This window comes from Coccinella septempunctata, chromosome 2 (genome assembly GCF_907165205.1).
Source record: "Coccinella septempunctata chromosome 2, icCocSept1.1, whole genome shotgun sequence".
Taxonomy (NCBI): Eukaryota; Metazoa; Arthropoda; class Insecta; order Coleoptera; family Coccinellidae; genus Coccinella; species Coccinella septempunctata.
The window spans coordinates 22,283,029-22,306,352 of NC_058190.1; the positions used below are offsets into that span (position 1 = coordinate 22,283,029).

The following is a 23,324-nucleotide window of genomic DNA, read 5'->3' on the forward strand; positions in this document are numbered from 1 at the left end:
TCCTTTACAATTCTATTTTTCCCTCTGTCCGCAACAAAATTACTGACAGCCAGCATGGATTTGTGTCCAAAAGATCGACGACAACTAACCTTGTTTCATTTTTCGAGAGGGTGCTGGGTTCATTGGATAAATCAGGTCAGGTAGACGTTATTTATACGGACTTTCGACAGAGGGCTTTCGACAGGATAGATCATAGTATTTTGATTAATAAGTTGAAGAATAAATTTGGCTTCAGCCCTAAACTGATCAATTTGATCAGGTCATATCTGTCTGGCAGGCTATGTCGTGTTGAGATTGAGGGTTACTGTTCTGTGGAGTTTTGTGGCGACATCTGGAATCCCGCAGGGTTCCAACCTTGGACCATTACTTTTTCTCCTGTTTGTAAACGATGTAGTGGATGTAATTGATGTATCAGTATTGTTATTCGCGGACGACCTTAAAATTTTTCTCCAAATACTCAGTCTCACTGATTGTGCTAAGCTACAGGCAGCACTTGATAACCTATCAACATGGTGCGAAGACAATAGATTGAGTTTGAATATATCTAAATGCTATGCTATGACATACACAAGGAAGAGAATGGTAGTCAATTTCGATTATTGCATCAATGGTACAATGCTATCTCGAATAACCGAGATAAGGGATCTGGGGATTGTGTGTGACCGTGGTTGTTCATTTGTGCCGCATATGAGACAGTTGATACTCTCATCCAATAAAACCTATGAATTTATAGTTCGAAACACTAGAAACTTTCAGAACTCAAATACTTTGATAGCCCTATTTAATTGTTTAATAAGAAGTCGAATGGAATACTGTAGCATCGTTTGGAGACCCATATATGAGTGTCATAGGAAGAGCATTGAGTCGGTGCAGCGAAAATTTTACAAGTTTTTAATGTGAAGGCAGGACGGTGTGTATCCTCCCATAGGCTATGACAATAGTCACTTGCTCTTTAGGTTCGGTACCGTATCCACTACGGATAGGGTGAATATATGTGCACTTTTATTCATATGCAAAATTATTAGTCGAAAAATCGATTGTCCAGAGCTTTTGTCTTGTCTTCCGTTTCTGGTTCCCCGTTTGGGTTCTAGGAGTGACATGGTCTTTTACTGTGGGACGGGAAGAACAAACGCCAGTTCTCGATCTCCTATAAATTATGCTTGTGGAATAATCAATTCGCTCGCCAATGTATGTGACATTTTTTTCGACTCTCCTCGGGCCATAGTGCAGACCTATTTATCGCGCCACACCTGAATTTTGTGAGGATTGTTAATTTGTTTTGTATTATATTACTTTGTGCACCATTTCAATATGTATCTGTATTCTCAATTTTTCTTTTTTGTGTTTTCCTGTAATTGGGAGTGTATCCTGTAGGAAATAAACTACTTATGACTTTAGCCTTGCGGCTTTCACACTCCTCTCCAGAGGAAAATTCACTTATCCCAGATATCTCAGATATCAAAAGGATTAAGCTCTGTTGGAGCCCTTTCCAGGTTTTCGGGCTCGTGGTGGTGGTCGGGTCCGGGTCGCTCCTCGGCTCCCTGCTGTAGGTTGGATTCCTGCTCCACCCGCACCTCCTGTCGGAGCAGACGATGTTCCTCTGAATTTCCCATGTACTTGCGTACAGTTCTCGCCGTTCCCAGCAGTACCGCCTTCTGCATGACTTTATAGATATTTTCATCCAGCTGAAGTTTCCTCAAGTTCTCTAGTAGTTTCTTCGGTATCAGGCCTGTAGATGATATGACAATAGGGATGGTCTTGACATCTTTCAGCTTCCACTGTCTCCTGGTTTGCTCCTCGAGATCTCTGTACTTTGAAATTTTTTCAGTGTGCCTATCTAGAAGATTGTTATTATTTGGAATCGCCACATCGATGAATAGTGCTTTGTCCTCATCCTTGTTGAGCAATATGAGGTCTGGTCTATTGTGGGTTATTTTCCGGTCTGTGAGAACCGTGCGATCCCAGTATAGCTTGTGATGTTCACTTTCCAATACAGCATCCGGATGGTAATTGTAATAAGGAACCTTTTTCGAACTTAGAAGTTGGTGTTTTAGTGCCAATTCTTGGTGAAGAATCTTGGCAACAGCATCATGTCTATTTCTGTACTCCGTGAACTTCTGACATCCCCCGGTGATGTGCTGGATAGTTTCATGTGTCGCACAGCCATAACGACAGCTATCATCCGCCACTGAGGCATCCTTGGCGATGTACTTCATGTAATTTCTTGTTGGAATCACCTGATCCTGGATGGCGAGCATGAAGCCCTCTGTCTCAGGAAATAACCTTCCGGAAGTCAACCAGTAGTTCGACGCAGATATGTCGACGTAATCATGGTTGGCCTCGTTCTGGTGCCTCCCATGCAAAGGTTTGCCAATCAGTTTCTGCATTTTACTTTCTGCAGAGTGTTCGACGGTTTCCAAGTGATCCTGTTGTAGCTTTAATGGTGTAGAACTATCAGCAACACAAACTACTCGATGGAGTTCTGACGAAGCTGCCTTGCTCAAGAAATATTTTCGAAGTCCTTCAATTTCCTGGGACATACGGTTGGACAAATCAACAATTCCTCTACCCCCAAGATGTCGTGGCAGCTCTGTCCGTTCTATTGAGCTTTTGGGGTGATGTTTATTGTGTTTAGTCAGCATCGTCCTTATTTTTCTCTGTAAAGCTGCTAAATCGGTGGTCGTCCAAGAGATAATACCAAATGAATAGCTCAGCGCCGAGCAAGCGTAGGTGTTAATCGCTTTTATCAGATTCTTGCTGTTAAGACCAGTTCTCATCATTATCCTCAATCTTCGGGTGAACTCCTCCGTTAATTCTTTCTTCATCTGGGTCTGATTGATTTTTCTTGCCTGTTTTATGCCTAGATACTTGTATGTGTCTCCTTCCTTTAATGCTTCAATTTCTGCACCTTCCCTGAGTTTGAACGTACCATCTTCTATTTTTCCTCTCGTTATGTTTAGCAGTCGACATTTTTCTAGTCCAAACTTCATTTTGATGTCTTCCGAGAATCCTTCCACCATTTTTAGCATCAATTGCATTTGTTTTTTGGTAGATGCGAAGAGTTTCAAGTCGTCCATGTAAAGGAGATGACTCAGTTTCATCATAGTTTTACTGCCGCTCTTGATGGAAAATCCGTAGTCCGTAGAATTCAATCTATGAGACAAGGGATTCAGGGACATGCAGAACCACAGAGGGCTCAGCTAGTCTCCTTGGAAAATTCCGCGTCTTATTGGAATAGGTTCTGTTGTAATGGAGCAATCTGCTGCTTTCATTTGAAGACTAGTACGCCAGGTTGACATGGCGTTTTTCAGGAACTTAACAATATTGGGATCCACCTTGTAAATCTTCAAGATCGTCAAGAGCCATTCGTGAGGTATAGAATCGAATGCTTTTTTGTAGTCTATGTACGCAGCGTGAAGATTCCCTCGCTTGGAGAACGCTTGATTGCAGATAACTGAATCTATTATTAGTTGTTCTTTGCACCCTCGGCTGTCTTTGGTGCATCCTTTCTGTTGCATGGCGATGATGTTATTCCTTTCGCAATGGTTGTGGATTCGGTTTGAAATGCACGATGTGATTAATTTGTACATCGTTGAAAGACATGTGATTGGTCGGTACTTGGATGGGTCTTCTGTATTCCTTTGGTCTTTAGGTAACAAGTATGTTGTGCCATGTGTAAGGAATACTGGCATTCTTTCAGGATTTTCAATGATATCATTTATTGCGGAGGTCAATTTGTCATGCATGATCCAAAGTTTCTTGATCCAGAAATTCTGTAATCCATCAGGCCCAGGTGCTTTCCAGTTGTGCAGTCCTCTGATAGCTGATTTTACTTCTTCAATTGTGATCATGTCATGCTGCATCGGCTCATATTTTATAGCTTCAGATTTTTCATCTTCAATCCATCCGGTATCTCCATTGAAGTGAGGTTTCGTTGATAATTGTTCGGTCCAGAATTGTTCAATGGCTTCCTTTGGTGGTAACTTTCCATTTTCTCCATCCGACGATGTGAGTGACCGGTAGAAAGATTCTTCTCTTATTGTCTCTTTTCCGGCTATAATTGCTTTTATATCTCCTCAGGTGTTCTGCATACAGACTTAATTTTTGTTTCAGAGTGTCGAGGCAATGGTAAGCTGTAGCATTCTCCGTCTCTCGTTCTGTGTGAGTCCTGTTTCGATCCATGATCTCTTTGGCAGCTTTCACAACCTTTCTTCCTCGATTCCCGTTCAAGTACTCCGTCAGTCGTCCAATGTCTCTTCTTAGCCTTTCTGTTTTGTGTTGAAGACGTTTCTGCCATGCTGGCGCGTGTAATTTGTGTAATTTTGGACCATCATTGTTCGTTTGGCGAATTTTTGCCCCCATGGTTTTCGCTGTCGTCAGCGCCGCACAGTGAAAAACTAGATGCAGATATTCCAATGAACTTCCGTTTTGTAGGTATTCAGGTAAAACGTCCTTATTCAAGATGTCGATTATAAGTGACAGTTTCTTGGATGTATTGAGTCTTGGAGGTGCTACTCGATGAAGAGGATCTGTTCCTTCCAGTTCGGCAAAGTATCTCCTCATGTCAGAGTCAACTTGTCGGTAGAGCTCTTCCCTATCGTCCTGGTGATCAGGCTCACTTGCGTTGTAAGATGGACTTTCAGTATCAGTTTCTTCTGCCTGTTGTTGCCCAGGCATGTGAATTTCATCAGAGGTGTTGGTGTTACTCTGTATTGCACGCTGAAGTTCTCGTTTAATTGCGTCGATTCGGGCCGTTGGTATTAGTTAATTTCTCAGAATTACGCGGTACTGGTCTGCCACTCGTTGTTCAGTGACATTGAGATTTGGGTAGGCGTTGCAGAATTCCTCATGGAGCCTTTTCCTATAGTTGTTAGTGTTCTGCCCTAGTCTCGTGATGGAGTTATATATGCGCACAATATGTAGTTTCATTCATGGACGTTGTCCACTTCATGCGCTTTCTAACTAACCCCGCTTGGGTGAGCACTGGCTGAATATCCTGCGCAGCACCTTCAGCGGTTCGAGTCGGCAATTGAATTGGACTCGTTGGTTGCTGTTGTTGCTTTGGAGCTGTAGCTTCTTTTGCAGCAGGAGTCCCTTCCTCAACATCCTGCCACCGACGTCCCGCATGCTGTCATGTCCAGCGCCGGCTCCAGACATGCCCTGACGATCCCCAGGCAGCGACTTGTTTCCGAGGCTTCTCGTTATCACCATTTTCATGGGTTTGTGCTCCCCTTTCTCGGTTTGGGTGAGGGGTAGAGAAATGAGAGCAGAAAGAGCACCCCTATAAAGGATGTGAAAGAGAGAGGAAAAAGGAATGGGACTGCGGACAGCAGGCGTGGCTGGCTGCACCGTCTACGTCGTTACGATGGCTACCCGGCAGGCCATCTACCAGATAGCTGCCAGGCAGGCCAGACAATTATTATTTTTATTATTATTATTATCATTGTTTATTGAAAGCAGCTATGTTAGTTGGTTTACCGTAATCTTCAAAATTATATAAATCCGTAGTGAGGAGTAGTACACATCAAGACCACAAAAGGTAGCAGTCTCAGATTCATCACTTAGGTATTAGAGTAGATTCTTTTGCCAATACTCAGCTGAGAGCCGATATAAACCATATATTATGTTATGCCAACAAAATTCTTCAAGAATATTTACTTCTGAACCATGTAGTTTTATTGGTTAGATATTCTTATTCAGAAGAGTCAACTTCTCACGAGGGATGACAATTTCGATTTCGTTTATAATGAATCCATCATCTTTTTGATATCTTCATCGCAAAAGTGCTCTTGACACACAAATTGATTCGGAGTTGATTCTTGAGATAAGGTTTTTTCCAATTTTCTCCCAAAAATGCTCTCGGAAATTTTATCTCTTCTCCTTTTCTTTCCGATGCCAAAACACTCTTATACTAGCGCACGCTTCAACATTTCACCATGGTCATATGTTGTTCTCTTATCAAAAATCGAAAATAATAATATTCCTATCAAAGATTATAGAGTAGAAAGATAGGAAACGCCCTCATATCGCTAGTACTAAAAACCGACTACATTTTGGCCAGTGAAAACACATTTGACAATGAGATGGCGCTGAAAACGTATTATCAATACAGAAAAACTGTTTAATAACAGTTTTCTGTTTTATAATTGAGGGGCGCGAAATTCGAATTCTATTCTTTGTATTGATTTTCAATATTGACCTTGTTGAGATCGGAAAACAAACATCCTGAGCGATAAAACAAGAGGATGGTTTTGTTTTGTAACCAGGATGTTAGTTTTCATCTGAATATTGTTTGGAATCGATTGGTATCAATGGAATACTCTGTTGGATGTGATAAATTTATTTGCAATCTATAAAAAATTTACAAATTGAATTTGTACAATTTATATTAGAAATTGATATGAACGAATATTCAATTTACCGTCATAGGATACACATTTCCGTTACTTACATATTATTAACAAAATTTTCAGAACCACAATTGAAAAAACCTTACAGAGGTATACAAGACCTGTATTCAAGCCCGTCAGTATAATTTCTTCATGCTTTTTTATGATTTCTTCATGGTATGGTCTCTTTATGGCACAATATACAAATTGATTGACGAATGAATAAAACACTCACAGAAGGTTTCATAAAACTTTGACTTTCCAAACGACAATTTGACAATCACCCGATTCCCAAATCGAAATAGGTTATCTATGATCGAAATCCATAAAACTTTTGCATTTCTGAATATATTGACTACGTTCGGCCAGTAAACACCGGTACAGAGCGAGTAGAACTAGAGTTTTATCACAGATCAGCTAGGGCTAATGGAGCCTGTACAAATTGGCAATTTTTGAATGAACGAATGACAAATGTCAACCACAAAAATCATGGGAAAAATTTGAATTTGAATGCAATTTGTTCGAAAATGTATATGAATAGATAATTCCTAGTGTGGATTACGCGGAAATTCTACAGTTTTATGAAAAGTTTGTTTATAAGTTGTTTTTTTATGGTTTGTCTCGTTTCATAACCCTACTTCTACACAAACTTCTTTCGCGCCCCACCTTGGGAGCTGGGGCTCATAGAGTTGATTCCGAAAACTCTACTCCGTCTAGAACGAACGACAACTATTGACACCATAGGCGAATTTTGGTGCTGTAACCACAGCTTACTATGGTTATGGTTATGTGTGACGTCATAGTTACTGATGACATTTATTGGAAGGTGTCAACTGGCAGTTCTGTCTGATTTGTTCGATTAATGGATTTCCAAATAAATTAATAAATGGAGGTTAGAGGAATAAGGAAAGAGCATATCAAAATATGTTTCAACAAGGAGAAGATAAATACTTTTATGGAAAGTACCAATTGATAGAAAACTTGTTTATCCCTGCAAACATTGGTTTATGTGCCCATATCGATGAACATCTGATAATCTGAATGATATGGAAAGAGACATGGAATATGAATTCAAATTCACACATATCTTTCACCAGTTGGAAACTTAAGCTTCATGTTTCTCAAATAATGAGCAGCAAAAATTTTTATATCAGTAGTGATAGTGGAAATTCAAGGGCCAAGAAGAACCATTTCAATTTTCTACTCTGAAACGACACGAATTGAGAATACCATTGCTTTGTTTAAAGGAAGATCTGTAATATTAAAAGTTATTAGTGACCGTGCCTTTTAAAATACCCATTTTTTACACTCCTTTATATTTGTGAGTTTGTTATAGATAAAAATGATTTTACATTGAGGATTCATTATTTCACTATCTACACATATATTTTTCCATTTGATTGTCTAAATACTCATTAATTCATATTTTTGCTTGACATAGTATATGGACCCTATATACTATGTATATAGGGTCCAAAAAGCCAAATAGCTTAGGGCTTTATCAAGTCTATCAAAGCAAAAAATCATCCAAAAATTCTGAATCTGACCAAGATCTCAGCATACTTAAAAAATAATGCTTCATAAGCTTAAGAATAATCAAAATTACCAAATTCAAATTTTCAGTTTTGCTTAACGAGTGAAAAAATTAATTAAACGGATTATTTTCCCAGTATCCTTATTATTTATTTTCTGTCTGGTACAGAAATTGGATTTTATTTATAAAAATAACGTTATATCGAAGAGGAAGGTTAATCTTTGATTATAGCATCCATCTCTTCGAAACTTTGTGAATCCCACACAGAGATTCTATATCTCTGATCCCACATAACATCAATCAATAGTTTGTCTATGACATCAATGGTCCAATATTCCACTTCACTCATTGAAAAGAGATAGAAATACATACCACATTGAACTCTATGGGTTCCCATAGAGTTCAATGGCATACCACGCCATTAACCCTACTCAAGAGGAAGGTTACGTGGTTAACTTCGTGTGACGTCATTAAAACGTCATAGTTACATGGTTATCCTCGCCAAAATGTGGTTACCCAAGTAACTACAACCTAACCATAGTTAACCACTAGCGCCAAAATTCGCCTTTTTTTTTCTGAAACTGCGTGCCCGAACGACTCGGAACAAAAAGTGCTGATAGAGTCTACTGGCCGAACGCACCTATTGAAGGCAAATGAGAATCTTTGAATGGACGTATAAAAGTCATAATTTCCCCTAAATGAGCCCTTCATGCGAGGAATGCTTCCTGCATACAACAATTTACGTGGATGAACAGTTCTCAATCGACTTGCAGTAAAATGTTTATTGCACATGGTGTAGTCAGTAGTGTTTGCAGGCCTCTACACCCTGAAAATTTTATCCACTTCGTAGCACTGAAAGTAAAAATCAATGAATGACCGCGTCACATGTTACCAGTTTTAATACTTACATTCCCATTTTCCTTAGTAAAATTCCTTTTATTTGATCCACAGTTCTTCACTATACAATAATTTTCGAACGATATTTTGAGGTTTTCTCCAAGAAATTAGACACAAATTTCAATAATCAGCAACTAGAACGGGCTTGAAAAGCAAAAGGCGATACGAGGTTGTCTATGGATACGAGAATCAAAACATTCAAAACCTGTTTGATCAAAATGGCCATATGACTCTGACATCACGCAAAATTTCATATGTCCCTCGAATTAAAATTTTAACCAGTCTTAGGGCCTTAAAAACACATTTGAAACACAGATGGCGCTCGCATCACTCTAGTCGCTTCGTTTCCTATCTTTCTACTCTATAATTTTTGATTCCTATCATCTGTCACCAGGGAAACAGTTCACTCAGCCAACGAGCCAACTACAATTTGATTTGTGTAAATCAAAATTTCGCACTCTCGTGATGGCCAGCGCGCCTGTTGGCAAAAGCATGAACTACCCTATTGGTACATATTTTAGGGGACAAAAAATCTGTGGTCTCAAAGCAGCGATCGTTCTCCTTCTCTCTACTCTCCATAGTCTTCACTCAGCAGCTTTCGATCATCAAAGGTTGGTGACCTAGCCGAGCAGTAGCTCGAAACCATCAACCGCATCTGAAGTTTACGTATAGTCATTTATTGCAAAACAAATTTTCAAATTATGAATCAAATTTTATTGTAACAATAACTTATCTCAAATTCTTTGAAACGCATAAGAGAGTAAACATTGATTTCTTATAAATGAGAGATGGTAACTGTTGAAACGGTCACAAAGTTTCTGAACTTCCTTAACTTTCGTGGAGCAGTATAAATTGAATTTACTATTGTATTTTTCCTAAAGACTACCTTAACGCCTTGCTCAATCGTTGTTAAGTAGGTACTCCGACACTTTATCCCGTGCCATGATAATATTGGAGCATTCTTTGTCTGAGAGATTGATACATCAATGTAAATAACAAAATCGATGAAGCTTTTAGCATTTATCATGATTTGGGAATCCATATTCTACGGTTTACACATCTAATAGGTACGTGACATTTGATGATTTGCACGTATTTAGTAGTAGTAATTCGTAATTATTCTTCCTCGCCATTCAGAACGAAAATATAAGAATATTGGACATTTCCAATAATTTTTTTCATATAATATATTTGATTAACGCTTGCTAGATAGATAAAAATCTGATCATATTTAGGTGATAATAATGAAAATCTGATTGAAGTGAAACTTCGTACATTCGAATCTTGATTCATTTGGTGTGTACAAGCTGAGTCTGTGAATCGTAAATATACAGGTTGTTTCCTAATTGAATGTCAATATTTATGGGGGTGATTTTTGGGCCAATTTTGGGAAAAAAACTTCATATGAACATATGTCCTAAACGTCTTACCTTTTGAGATACAGAGTGGTATTATTTAGACAATCAGTGGCACGCCACTGACTGTATTCAAGTATGAGCAAATTTGATCTCTTGAATTTTTTTAGTTCGACGCACGGGTTTCATTTAAAAAAATAAAATCTACGTATGTCTCTGTATGGTGGATATTGTCATATGTATGTATTAAGGATATTGTTATGATCATGCAGAGAAACGGTTTTATTTTTTCAAGCGAAAACCGTGAATCGGATGGAAAAATGTCAAGTGATCAACTTTGGTAAGAAATGATTGGCAATTTCAAAAATAATTTTTATTTCACGAAAAATCTGTGGCTTACCATCAATGTCTGTCAAAATAGGTAGGTCAAATTACGTACGAACGTCACTGGTGGAAATGAAGAAAAAAGTGATACATTAAAAAATGCCTCTCGATTCAGAGTATACATATATGACAAATTTCATTAAAATATTTGAAGTGGTATTGTAGATATTGATAACAAATGATTCATTTTTGAAAAATTTACCACCCTGTATCTCAAAAGGTAAGACATTTAGGACATATGTTCATATAAAGTTCTTTTCTTAAAATGGGCCCAAAAATCACCCCCATAAATATTGACACTAAAAATATCCTGTATACATGGTAAAAGAAAAAAGTATTTCTTTCCAATCATAAATTTTTGTATTTTATTCCGTATCAGTAATTTCACATAGAATTGTTTGAACAGTTGAAAACGCGCGTATCCGCTCGCTCAATATTTCATATTAAAACGCTAGTTAAAATTAGAATAATTCAAGAAAGAAAATGAGCAGAAAATCAACAAATCTCACTATGAAAAATGAAATCGAAAACAAATAATAATTAATTCTGTTTGTTAAAATATGTTCAGTAACGAATTTAAATTACCGTGTGCGATTTCGGGGTTTTGGTGGGTCCATTTTTTAGGAGAATTCTTAGCTGTATGAATTCCCTTGAGCATGGACTAGAGAGATGGCTCCTGGTGAATTCTTTGAGATGCGTGGGTCTTCCGGTTTCACCGGAGGAGTTCTTAAACTAGCCCTATATGTCATTATGAAAATTGATTGCTCATAAAATTTTATGTTGTTTGAATGTCATATTTTTGAGAAAAACGAAATTTCAAGTTGAAATTATGAAAAGAAATCTAAAAAAAGAGCTCTGCTAAAACATAAATAGCTTCAAGTCTATTGAACACAAAACTGTTCTTTTTAGACCTCGTTTTAGACTTCCGTGAGCAACAAGAATACTGTTTTTGTCGCAATAGTCAAACTTACGAATCATGATACAGGAGGTCCCAGAATCATTGTTGAAGTTGGAAATCTCGAGAAGGTGTTAAATTGAATCTACATTGAGAAATAATGTAAGTGTTGGAATAATCTCATTGAACTAAAATGTATGTTCTCTGAGATATTCAGAAGAAACCATTTCCTCTATTACATTTCGAATTTCATTCTTATATATCAAATCTATAATTAGAGACGGTGTGAGTTAATTAATTCCACTGATTATATTCAATCAATATAATAAAAAATTTTTCATTTCATTTCGACAAATGTTCTGCTCACTACTTCTTGAAAACATCTTGAAAGATCTCATTCGATGTTTGTTTTTAATCTTTGTTACTGTCGTTTTGCTGTTTTCGTAAAGCTACGTTTCTCAAAGGAGAATAGGGGAGACTGGGGAGGGTTGATACGTTTTTTGGAATTTTTATTCTGGAAACTGAATTATATGAAGAAGCAGGACTTTTCTTATATTATATAATTCTTCAATTAATCGTTCAACAAAATAAATATAGAAGTCGCAAAACATAAACATCTTATTCTGTACAGAACGTTGAACACAAAAACATGCAAACTGTCTCAAGCCTCCCCGCATATGGGAGGATTGATACGATGTACTGGGAGAGTAATCGAGAGGATTATTCAGCTCAGTAGGTAGGTCAGCAATGATACTGGCTTGCTTTGGTCCTATAGGTGTAGAAAAATCAGGAAATTGTCAGTTAGTCACTTCCACACAAGAAAAGTCGGCCTCGTTAAATATATGGGGATTGTACGGTTTTTAAAAATCCCTTTGATATGTTGGATGGTGAAGACGCCTTCATGTAGGCCTATCCAACTAGCTACGGAATATTTTCTGAAGATTATACATGTATCAGGCCTCCCCACGACAAATGTCTCAAACCTCTGAAAGCAATTTTTAAAGTGATTTATGTTTTCATCTTATACCCATATATTTTGAAAAGCGAATAAAACTGTAAATTGAGTAGTTTTATGCATATTTCCCAGTGAAATGTTTGTTTATGCCGAAGAATTAATGCATGATCATAAAACCCTTAGGTAACTTGAGTAAAAACTTACAATTTCTCACATCGAAACACTCTTCGTTGAATATTTCACAAACAAACTACTGTTAGCCTTACATATTAACGTCACGCAATGCCATCTGCCAAAGAATAGTGTTTACTAGTATAATACTTTTGAAAACGGCTACAGATCGCGGATATAAGCCTGTATCAAGCCTCCCCATGTATCAATGCTCCCTAGTCTCCCCTACATATGAAGGGTACAGGGAAAAAACCATCGATGTCAGTTTTCCTTAGAGCTGAGAAAAACGCGTTTTGAACTTCAAAATCCGTTCATATTATTTGGAATATGACAAATTATATACTATTTTTCTCGAAATCGACATTATTAATACATATTATTATACATAAACTGAGTGCATTATATGAAATGACTTAGAGATTTTTCTTTCGTTTATTGATCGACATCGTTAGTTCTTTCTCTGCGCGGTAAATCTTCGGAAGCGATTTAACGTATGACTGAGCTAGTTCCATGCCCGTTTCAATATACCATAATATACTACTTTTCATTCTGAATTGAATGGTGTGTCTAACTCATTTTCGGACAAAAATTGACATCAATGGTTTTTTCCCTGTACCCTTCATATATTAATAGACCAGATAACCCGATACTGAAGAGTCAAAACACTCTCTATTATGTCATATTGGTGATGACCAATCATTCTGTTGAAAACAAACGGGAAATTTTGAGCGAACCGACATTCGTTTTGGTGTGTTTGAAAAACTGTGTTTTTCTAGGTTTAATATTTTATTACACTAGACCACCTTATACTGAAGGGTCATGACACCGTGTATGTATTATGTCCTAATATTTGTGATGACCAACCATTAGATTTAAAAAAAAATGGAAAATTTTGTCCGGGACTTCATTCGTTTTGATTTTCAAAGTTAAATTATTATTATTAGATAAGATAGGACAAGTCCTACCATTACAAGAAAGTAAGGCCTTTTTCCCTCTGCGAGTACAAGATCCGTTCCTCCATAGGATTGTTCACTTAACATGTCAGGTCATACCCATTCCTCGATGTTAAGTGTTTTATCATGTTGAATAAAACTTATAATAACATAAAGAATTCAAATTACGCGGTTGTTTTTAAATAAATAAAACACATAATTTGCAATCGTTTTCGAAAACTATTTGTATTTGAAGTATCAGTTATGACATTTATGTACGAAAAATAATATCTGCCAAATGACCTCCTCTTGCAGCTCTACAGACGTATACTCCTTTGTTCAAATTTTCAATGAAATTCTGACATAATTAAGGCTCTAACTCACTGATGACACGAGTAATTTCATTCTTTAGTTCAGGAATCGATTGTGGATTATTCTTATAGACCTGGCTTCTCACATAACCCCCAAAGAAAATAGTAGTACGGTGTCAAATCACATGATCTTTGTGGCCAATTGAAACCAAATGTCCTCTTTATCAATATTAATTAATTCAGGCAACAAAAATTCGATTATCACCGAACCGGTCTCTTGAAATTTTTTAATAATTCGACCAACAGTGCTTTCAGATGGACGATTATGTAAACCATAAAATTCACCTTATTTTCTGAAAACACTTCTCACACAACGCTGATTTTCGTGAAATAATTTAACAATTTGAACGCGTTTTTGTATCGTGTACGAAGCCATTTTTATAAATGTCGTACATCATACTTTTTAAATGTCAAAATACCCGATTTCAGTGCGCCATCTATATTTTATTTATTCTTAAAAAAAAACCGTGCAATTTGAAACACCCTTTAGATATAGATAATACGACTATGAAACACAATAAGGTGGTCTGTTTGGGAGGACTTTCTGTAAAAAGTGAAAGTCTTTATATTAAAAAGGAGTGAAAAAACTTCAAAATGTTTGCATTTGTGATTTGATTCGTTTTCAAATTATCCCATTTCTCAATATTTGGAACAATTGACTTGTTTTTTAAGACCGACGAAGAATTTTCACTTTTCGAATATTAGGCCGAAATTTTATAATAATAATAACAATTTTTTCAAGGTTTTGAGTTCTACCAGAGAGTTCCACTTCGTGAATCACGCTGTGCCGTTGGCCAGAAAAAGACGAAGTATACTGCATACAAGAAGGTTAAAAGTTGATCCTTTGGTGAGTATTAAACAAATTTCCTAGTTAAACCTCATTTAGAGATATTTCTGTACATAGAGCTTCGTAACATTTAAGAGAAGAAGAAAAAGCGTCACAAATTTTCAGAAAAGATATCTTTAGGATGTCTACGTTTTCCGAGATGTTCGCATTTTCAATTCTTTTCGATAATGAGAATGAGAACATGTGATGGTTTTAATGTGATATTTCAATATAGGTGAATACCTATATCAGCTAGCGCTAAAAATACACAGTATGAATTTCGAGCCGGTGGTGATGTTTGGGTTGTTTAGGTGATCTAACGATTTTATTCACTTCGAATTTTTGCTTCTGGAGCAGCTGTTCACACTTAGAGATCGGATGCTTCCGAAATTAATATATGGCTCTTCTGTCATACCTAATAAAATCCTTCGCTTTTTTATGTGGTTGGGAAGCCAAAAGGGGAAACTCGGGATTTACCTTGGACCCTGTAGAGTACCTCTACCAAAAACTGGACCTGTATATAGGGGGAATTACCTAGGACAGCCTGTCAGAATAGAAAAAAAAACGGTCATTGTGTCTTTCGAGGGTGTCAGATTGAGATATTAATTACATGTTGAAAAGTAGGTATATATTCTCTTAATCTGACAATTTGAGCTTAACGAAAAATGTGGGAGGCAAAAAAAAACGTCCCGTGTTCATTGAGCGCGGTGGCTTTTTTTCTTATATTGAAGCTAATGATTCAAGAATAACGGAAGAAATATATTCTGACAGTTTCAGCAAGCCGAAACAATAAAAACTGGCCATATCGGTCACAAAAATCAGTTTTTTTGAATTATCTCCTCCCCTGGGCTTCAAATTATTTTCGCATTCATTATTAAAGTTGTAAGGTATAACATTTTCTACAAATTTTGTCGAAAGCAATTTTTTCTACGTTTGAACGTTTTCGAGATATATGGCGATAAATGAACATTGGGCTGGGTTTCTACATTGACCTTGGCCTTTCGCATGTGTGGCTAACCTCCTCGCCCTTATCACCCTCTAACTCGAAAACGATGAAGCTTCAAACAAAAGTTATATCGAATTTTATTATCTACGACTTTCTTAATGAATACAGAAACAATTAGAGGTACAGGAAGGGAGATATTTGAAAAAAAGCCTTGTTATCATCTTCAAACTACCAGATTCAGAAAACCCCCCAGGATTAGTGTCAGATGAATGGGTCAATACGTCTGCAACACCAAGGTTAACCATGTGTATGAAAATCTGACACGCTCGAGTATGTTCAAGTAACGATTTTTTTTGCATTTTCAAAGAACCGCTGGTCACAGCGTGACGGTCACGTCACGTCCGAATTGTCAGTCCCTTGAAAAGTGGCTTTCTTTGGGTCCAATTAACATATCCTCTAAAACTCTGACATGCTCGAAAATTTTTTTTTACCATATTCAACTCTTCCGTACGGCCAGCCCCATGAAGCACGCAAACTGTCAGATTGACATGAATTTATTATCAGGGACACGTAGAGCATATACAGTATCTTAATCTGATAGGCTTGAGTATGTACAATGTACATGACAATTTTTTTTTCACATGTTTGAGACCCTGCAGACGCTTTTCCCACCGCTGAAAGTGCATACATTATAGAACCTTTTTTCTTTCTACCATCTAATCTAATCAAAATCCATTAGGTATCCACGACGCTTGAATAAATCCCGATTTAGCATCGTCGGCTCCCCACCTATCTATCTTTCATCTTGGATTATAATCAGTACATAATTAAGTTTCTAAGAATTATTTGAGACGCCTCAGCGTTAATTTAAAGTTTCAACTTATAAGTATTATGAGTACCTAAGTATTATGAGGTGTTATGTAAATCTTTGTGTCAAAAAAATCATCTGATGACTCGAATAAAATTCGGGAAAGTGATAATAGCACCTCTCATAAGCTTAGCTTATCATTTGACGTCTCTGACAGCCTACATTAAACATTAAACTTGCTGCGTCATTGATTAGCAACGGTCTCGGCAACGAGCTTTTCAATTGAAGGGTACAGGGGAAAAACCGGCTAGCCACATTTTGTTGAATTCGAGATATGGGTTTTTTTAATTTGCGATTCATTTTTGTGAATGAACTTACAGAGAGGATGTACATGGAACGTACATACAGGATGTACGAGGATATATTGAAAAATTCTTAGCCTACTATAGAACCAAAAAAAATTTCAATGTCAAAATATGACTCAACATATTCTCCTCTTAATTGAATGATACATTTATTACAGCGAACATGCAACGTCTCTAGACCTTTCAAAAAAAAATGTTTCCTCTTGCTCTGCCAACCAGACCTTCACAGCTTCTATAACCTCCTCGTTGGAAGAAAATTCACGACCTTTTAAACTTTTTTCAGTTGAAGAAAGAGATGATAATCGGATGGAGCCAAATCTGGCGAATAAGGGGGGAGTTCTAGTAATTCAAACCTAAATCACGTATTTTTTGCATGGCAACATGAGATTTTTGTGCAGGGGAGGGGCGTTGTCCTGCAAAAAACAAAACACCTTTGTATAGCTTTCCGCGTCATTTCACTTTAATTTTGTTCCCGTAGAGTGGTCAGTAATGTCGAATAGTAATCTCCGGTTATTGTTCTATCCTTATCCAAAAAATCAATTATGATTACTCCATAGCAATCCCAAAAAACTGAAGCAAGAACTTTTCCAGCAGATTTTTGGACACGAATCTTCTTAGGTCTTGGAGGACCAGAGTGTCCCATTCCATCGATTGTTGCTTTGTTTATGGATCGAAGAAATATACACAAGTCTCACCCATAGTAACAATTCGGTTTGAGAAGTCTACATCGTTTTCAAATCGAGCACAGATCCACAGATCGCGATGCTTCTACCCTTGCACGCTTTTGGTCAACATTCAAACATTTGGGAATCCATTTTGCAGCAATTTTTCTCATGTTCAAATTGACGCGAACTATATGATGAAATCGTTCGTATGAAATATTCAGTGCTTCAGATATCCGTTTTAGCCCAATTCGACGGTCTGATAAAATCATGACATGAACTGCATCGATATTTTCGGGGACTGACACAGAAACTCACCTTCCCGATAAGTCATCATCTTCAATGGAAAATGTACCTCTTTTGAAGCTTGCAGTCCAATTTTTTACGGTCGCATACTAAAGACGTTGATCACAAGGGTATTAAGCATATCTTTGATTTTCACAATTTCGGTGGACATCTTCCTTATTTTAAGTTATTGCGTAACTCTGGTTTACTTTTTTGAACTCAAACTTACACTGACACTTCTAATGAGTTATTGTTCGTCGCTATGGTAACGCAATATTTTTTTATGCATGTAACTGGTGTAGGCTAACTAGATATCAATACATCCTCGTACATTGGACGTACATACAGGATATACAATGGACGTATATAGAGGATGTCCAGTGGACATACATACAGGATGTACATTGGACGTACATGTACAGTGAGGTTCGGACATTTTCTGGAACATTCATTTTAGATAAGTGGACGTTCTTTGGACTTCTCAAATGCCCATTTTATACGCCCAAAGAAGGTTCAATGGATGTACATATACATTTATTGTCTTATTGAATGGACATTTTATTTATTTCTGGGGTTAGCATTTTTTAAGTTCGATTCTAACATACCGAAAAAGGTATTTTCGAATCCCACCTATCAAAACATATATTTATTGGTTCATATAAGAAAATTGGGATTATTGAAAAATGACATGCCAGAAAATGTTTAACATCTTCATGTGAAAAATTGTAATAAAATAAATACCAAGTATAATTTAAACATTTCATGGACTACAAAAAAAAAACTAAAGCACAAAAAAAACAGAATAACAAAAAACCAGATATATATACACTGTGTAGGAAACACCTATGATTTTCCCCGTTGGCTTTTCGAAGCCATTCAGAAATAGCTTCTTCTATCTCCTTCCAGTCCCCTTTTTTGGAGTGTATGGCCGTTTCTGCAAATTTATTTCATTGAAATTGTCATATCATTTCAGTACATCACCATATTATAATAATAGTATGGTGATAATATCTGATAATATAATACTGGTGGATATCTACAAAGTTGGATTCAGATCGTAAAATTTACGGTTTTTTATATCGGCATCAGGTGTTGTGCGTCCGAAAATCCTTTACTTAATTTCTGCTGTAGGTACCTACATCCTAAGTTAAGTAATTTTTCAATCCTTATGAAAATGCGTATTTCATCATGAAAAAGTTCGCAGAAGCCTTTTCTGGCAGATAAATACCCTACTGACGTGTTCGCTTCCAACATCGGCTTATATTCCATATACTTATCAATAAAGATTTAATATTTGACGTTTAATCAATGATCATCCGATTGAATGTCACCGAGTTCAGCTCAACCACTAACAGTTGAACGTGAAACTCGAAAGAGAGAGTAGGTCCTAGCGAGGACGAATCCCTAACTCTGTTGACTGGCCAAAGATAATTGCCCACTCTAATTTCATCAGAGAGCACAAAACCCGGATGAGTGGACTTAAATAACACTGTTTCTGCATGGTCAATTAAAACAAGATGATTCCTCCAGTAAACCAGTTTTAATCGAGTTAATGTCTCTGTTTCTTAGAGAATGGACGAATTATAAGCGTCACTTTCAATGAATTGGGAAATATGCCAAACCTAAAAGAATTGTGAACCGAATGTAGAATTAATTCGCTTTTTTGCATTTTATGACACTATTTCCAAACATTGTAAGTATTTAAATTCGAAACAAAGAGTGGTTGAGATTGACTGGAAGGTATTATTCATCAAAAAGAATTGGTCTGAAAAAATTAATCCCTAAGGTATGAATGTCAAAGATGGCTACTGTACCGAACATGTCGGCTATTCATATTTTCCCCGAGACTGTTCTGTTCATTAAGTGAGTCTACGACAGAGAAATATTAGTGGTATTACAATTTATTAATTTTTATGTGTAATCAGATTTTGTGAAAGTAATATAACGAGCGTTCAAAAAAATTGGTCATCAAGTAGGATATAATATCTTGAAGCGCGATAAATGTAATTCTCAGCTTTTGCTGACTGTCAAGTCAGCTTTCTGGATTTTTGTATTCAAAATATCTGCGAATTATAAAGTTTTTACCGACGACCAAAAAGCATTTCTTATTGAATCCTACTTCAGGAATTAGGAGAAAATAGAAGGCGAGTGGAAATATTCTATTGATAACCAATTCATTTAGTCTAGGACCTAGCAACATTTAGGTACGAGAAAGAATTTCAGGAAGGCTGATTCTTATGATTCCTAGGACTCATTTGAACAGTAAACGTACCTCTGCTAGTAGCTGGAAGACGTTCCGTACACTAGTGCGCAGCGCACATTTTCATAGGTAACAATGAAGGAAGATTTATTTTTGTTGCATCTACTTTGGAACAATTGAGAATAAGACTTTTTTGACAGACGTTTTGGCCGTGAAATTTCAAACCATTTCAGATAGGCTGAAATTTTGATATTACTTAAATCATTTGGATATTTCAAGAGTGAAACACGAAATTGGCAGTCATTATTTCGGTGGCTAAAAAAAGCAGAGGTCCTCAATGTCTCAAAATACTATGTTATCGGACACTTGGGAAGTGAATCATCCCAAAGAGTCATGAAACCATTTCAGGAAGCCGGAAATTTTAGTACTTTATTATACACTGCGCAAAAAAATTAACGCACATTATGGAAATCTCAAATTTCTTCTACAACTGAAGGTGTTTTCAATGATAATTATTTTTATCAGAATTATTCATGCATATGTTATCCACTTTCAACGGTTTTCTTCAATACAGATGTTTTTCCCAGCAGCAATAAAAAAAGATGATATTATCAGATTTTGAATGTATTGGCTCCATTCTAAAATCAGTTGTTCTCGATCAATTCTAGTGATCAATAGTTTTTCTTTCGTTTGATTTTCTACACTCGATCGCTATGCAACGCGAAACACGCAATTTGACCCAAGAGGAATGTGCCTAAGCGGTAGTTTTGCGAGAAGAAGGGTGGACATACACAAGAATTGCAGAAAGGTTTGGAGTTTCCCATACAAGTGTGTCCAGAATGTTGCAGCGATTCAGGGAGACAGGTATGAATGTCCGAAGACCAGGACAGGGTAGACCACGGGTAACAACTGCCATTCAAGAACGTTACTTGAGAGTTTCTTCGTTGAGACAAAGGTTTGCAACCGCTCGTCTCCTTCAAATTCAGCTTGAGCAAACTCATGAGGTGCAAATTAGCACTCAGACAATAAGTAATCGCCTCAGAGAATATGATTTAAGGCCTCGTGTCGCGGCAAGAGGCCCAGCTCTTACCCCAGCCCATCGAAGGGCGCGTTTGGATTTTGCGAGAGAGCATATCCATTGGGAAGAGGCCGATTGGGAAAGAGTTCTCTTCACAGATGAGTCTAGATTCTGCCTCTACCATTGTGATCGACGTTCCCTTGTATACAGACGTCCACATGAAAGATATGCTCAGTGCAATTTCCTGAATACTACTGGTTTCGGGAAGGATCGATTATGGTATGGGGTGGAATATCTTTGTCTGCTCGCACAGACCTAGTGGTCGTTTATAATGGAGCTATGAAAGCTGATAAGTATAAAAGGAACATTCTTGAAGAACATGTAGTGCCATTTGCCCCATAAGTTGGTGAAATTTTCATTTTTATGGACGATAATGCCAGACCCCATCGTGCGCGCATCGTTCAGGAGTACCTTGAAGAGGTTGAAGTCTCTCGAATGGAATGGCCAGCAAGAAGTCCAGATCTCAATCCGATTGAGCAGGTTTGGGACAACCTCAATAGAAGGCTGAGAAGTTCAGAAAATCATCCAGCTACTCTTAATGACTTGGGAATCCAACTCGGAGAAATCTGGGAAGGATTAGATCAAAACATTTTAAGATCACTCATTTTGAGTATGAACCGTCGTTGCCGAGCTGTAATTAACGCAAGGGGTGGAAATACCATGCAAGTATTAAATCACTTATCAGCATTTCAGTATTTTGAAAATTGTTCATTTCTCTTCATTCACATAAGATTCGGTGAAATCCTGAATTTTTCTTCCATTTAATGTGTCATGTTTCGTTCAAAACCTTCCCGAGAGAACATAAAAAATAAGTTATAAAGTGAATGTAGAGTTAACTTTCATTAAAATTGAGATTTTCAGAATGTGCGTTAATTTTTTTGCGCAGTGTATTATTCAGATATTCAAGGGCGAAACATGAAATTGGCAGACATCAATTCGATTGCTGAAAGAAGGCGTCACGCCGTTCTTCGATATTATATTATGAAAGGAAACAGGATATCAACCTTCAAAATTTCATAGCCTATATACTTGACGACGAATTTTTTTGAATGCACGTTGCAAACAAGTTTTCTTTATTCTACTGTAAGTTGCATAATTAATAGTTTATAAAAATGAGTTCAAGATCTGTCGAACATCAGACTTCAAAATTTCATAGTCTACTTAACGACGTTGAAGATCTATCCAACAAGATTTTTCAACACTTTTATTGTAAGGCGAAGATATTCTTCTCCTGCATCGCTTTTTTAACTGAATCCTTCAATTCTTATTTTTTATTCTTTACACTCTTTGTATTCATCTATAAAAGAGAATTCCCGTTTTGTTAACTAGAGTGCTTTCTAAATATTTTTATGAACCTTTAGAAAAGGTTTTTGTAATTGTGTGTGTAGTTGAAATCCGGATGATGAAATTCGGATGGAGAGCATCTTGGGATTTGGTTTCTCGGCCTTGGAGAATGTATTTCTACATTCTACAGACATAGGTGATTTCCAAGGGCTGGTCCGTGACTTCTTACGATTGGAAAACATCGTCATAAAATATAAATCTGCTCTGAAGAAATATTTCAGTTGCGATATGAAATTCCTTGTAGAAAATACGTTCGCGGATAAGATTGAAATCAAAATTGAATCGAATAACATACTGGCTGATGCCATTCGGGATTCAACTGAAGGATTCCAACATCGTCTGGTATCAAGCCAAGGGACATTTTTAACACCTAACTTATGTAGAAAGTACTGGTAGAATACGTATTTTGTTGTTTTTAAGTTTTTGATAATCACGAGAATGAAATAAAAATGAAGAATACGGTAAGACTCGTATTTCGGGGTGAGCTGTTGGGTAAGGATGAGTAAGGGGTTGGGGAAATATCTATTGGCAAAAAATTTACACGTTGGAGCATCTTAAATGTAAGTAAATTAATTTTATTACTCTTATACTTTTTTTTGCTGGAGAGATTTTTTCAACAAATTTTTTACCATTTCCAACTTTTCCATTCTATAGCATTATAACACTGTTTGCTGTTTGGACTAAAAATGTACAGATTGTTTATAAGAAAATCATCATCGAGTTAATCGAAACTCAAGATTTTCAAATTACAACCTATATGTACTTTTCACTATTTCAGAGTCGATTCTACGTAAAAAAGAATAGATTACCTTAATGGACCCTTCACCTAAAATGGGAACTTTCAAAGTTAGATTTAAGGAAAAAGAGTAATTCCGCTAAGTAAGATGCTATTGTGATAGCGAAACACTTGTGAAAAATCCAGGCCCG

General features: G+C 36.8%; 1 protein-coding gene across 1 annotated transcript in view; it reads left to right on the forward strand.

Moving 5' to 3' along the window:
* Positions 1–23,324, forward strand: part of LOC123307847 (neuroendocrine convertase 2) — a 114,791-nt gene that overhangs the window by 8,604 nt on the left and 82,863 nt on the right. The window contains exon 2 of the mRNA XM_044890305.1: positions 14,626–14,730. Coding sequence (XP_044746240.1) covers positions 14,626–14,730 — 105 coding nt within the window. The remainder of the gene's footprint in view (positions 1–14,625; positions 14,731–23,324) is intronic.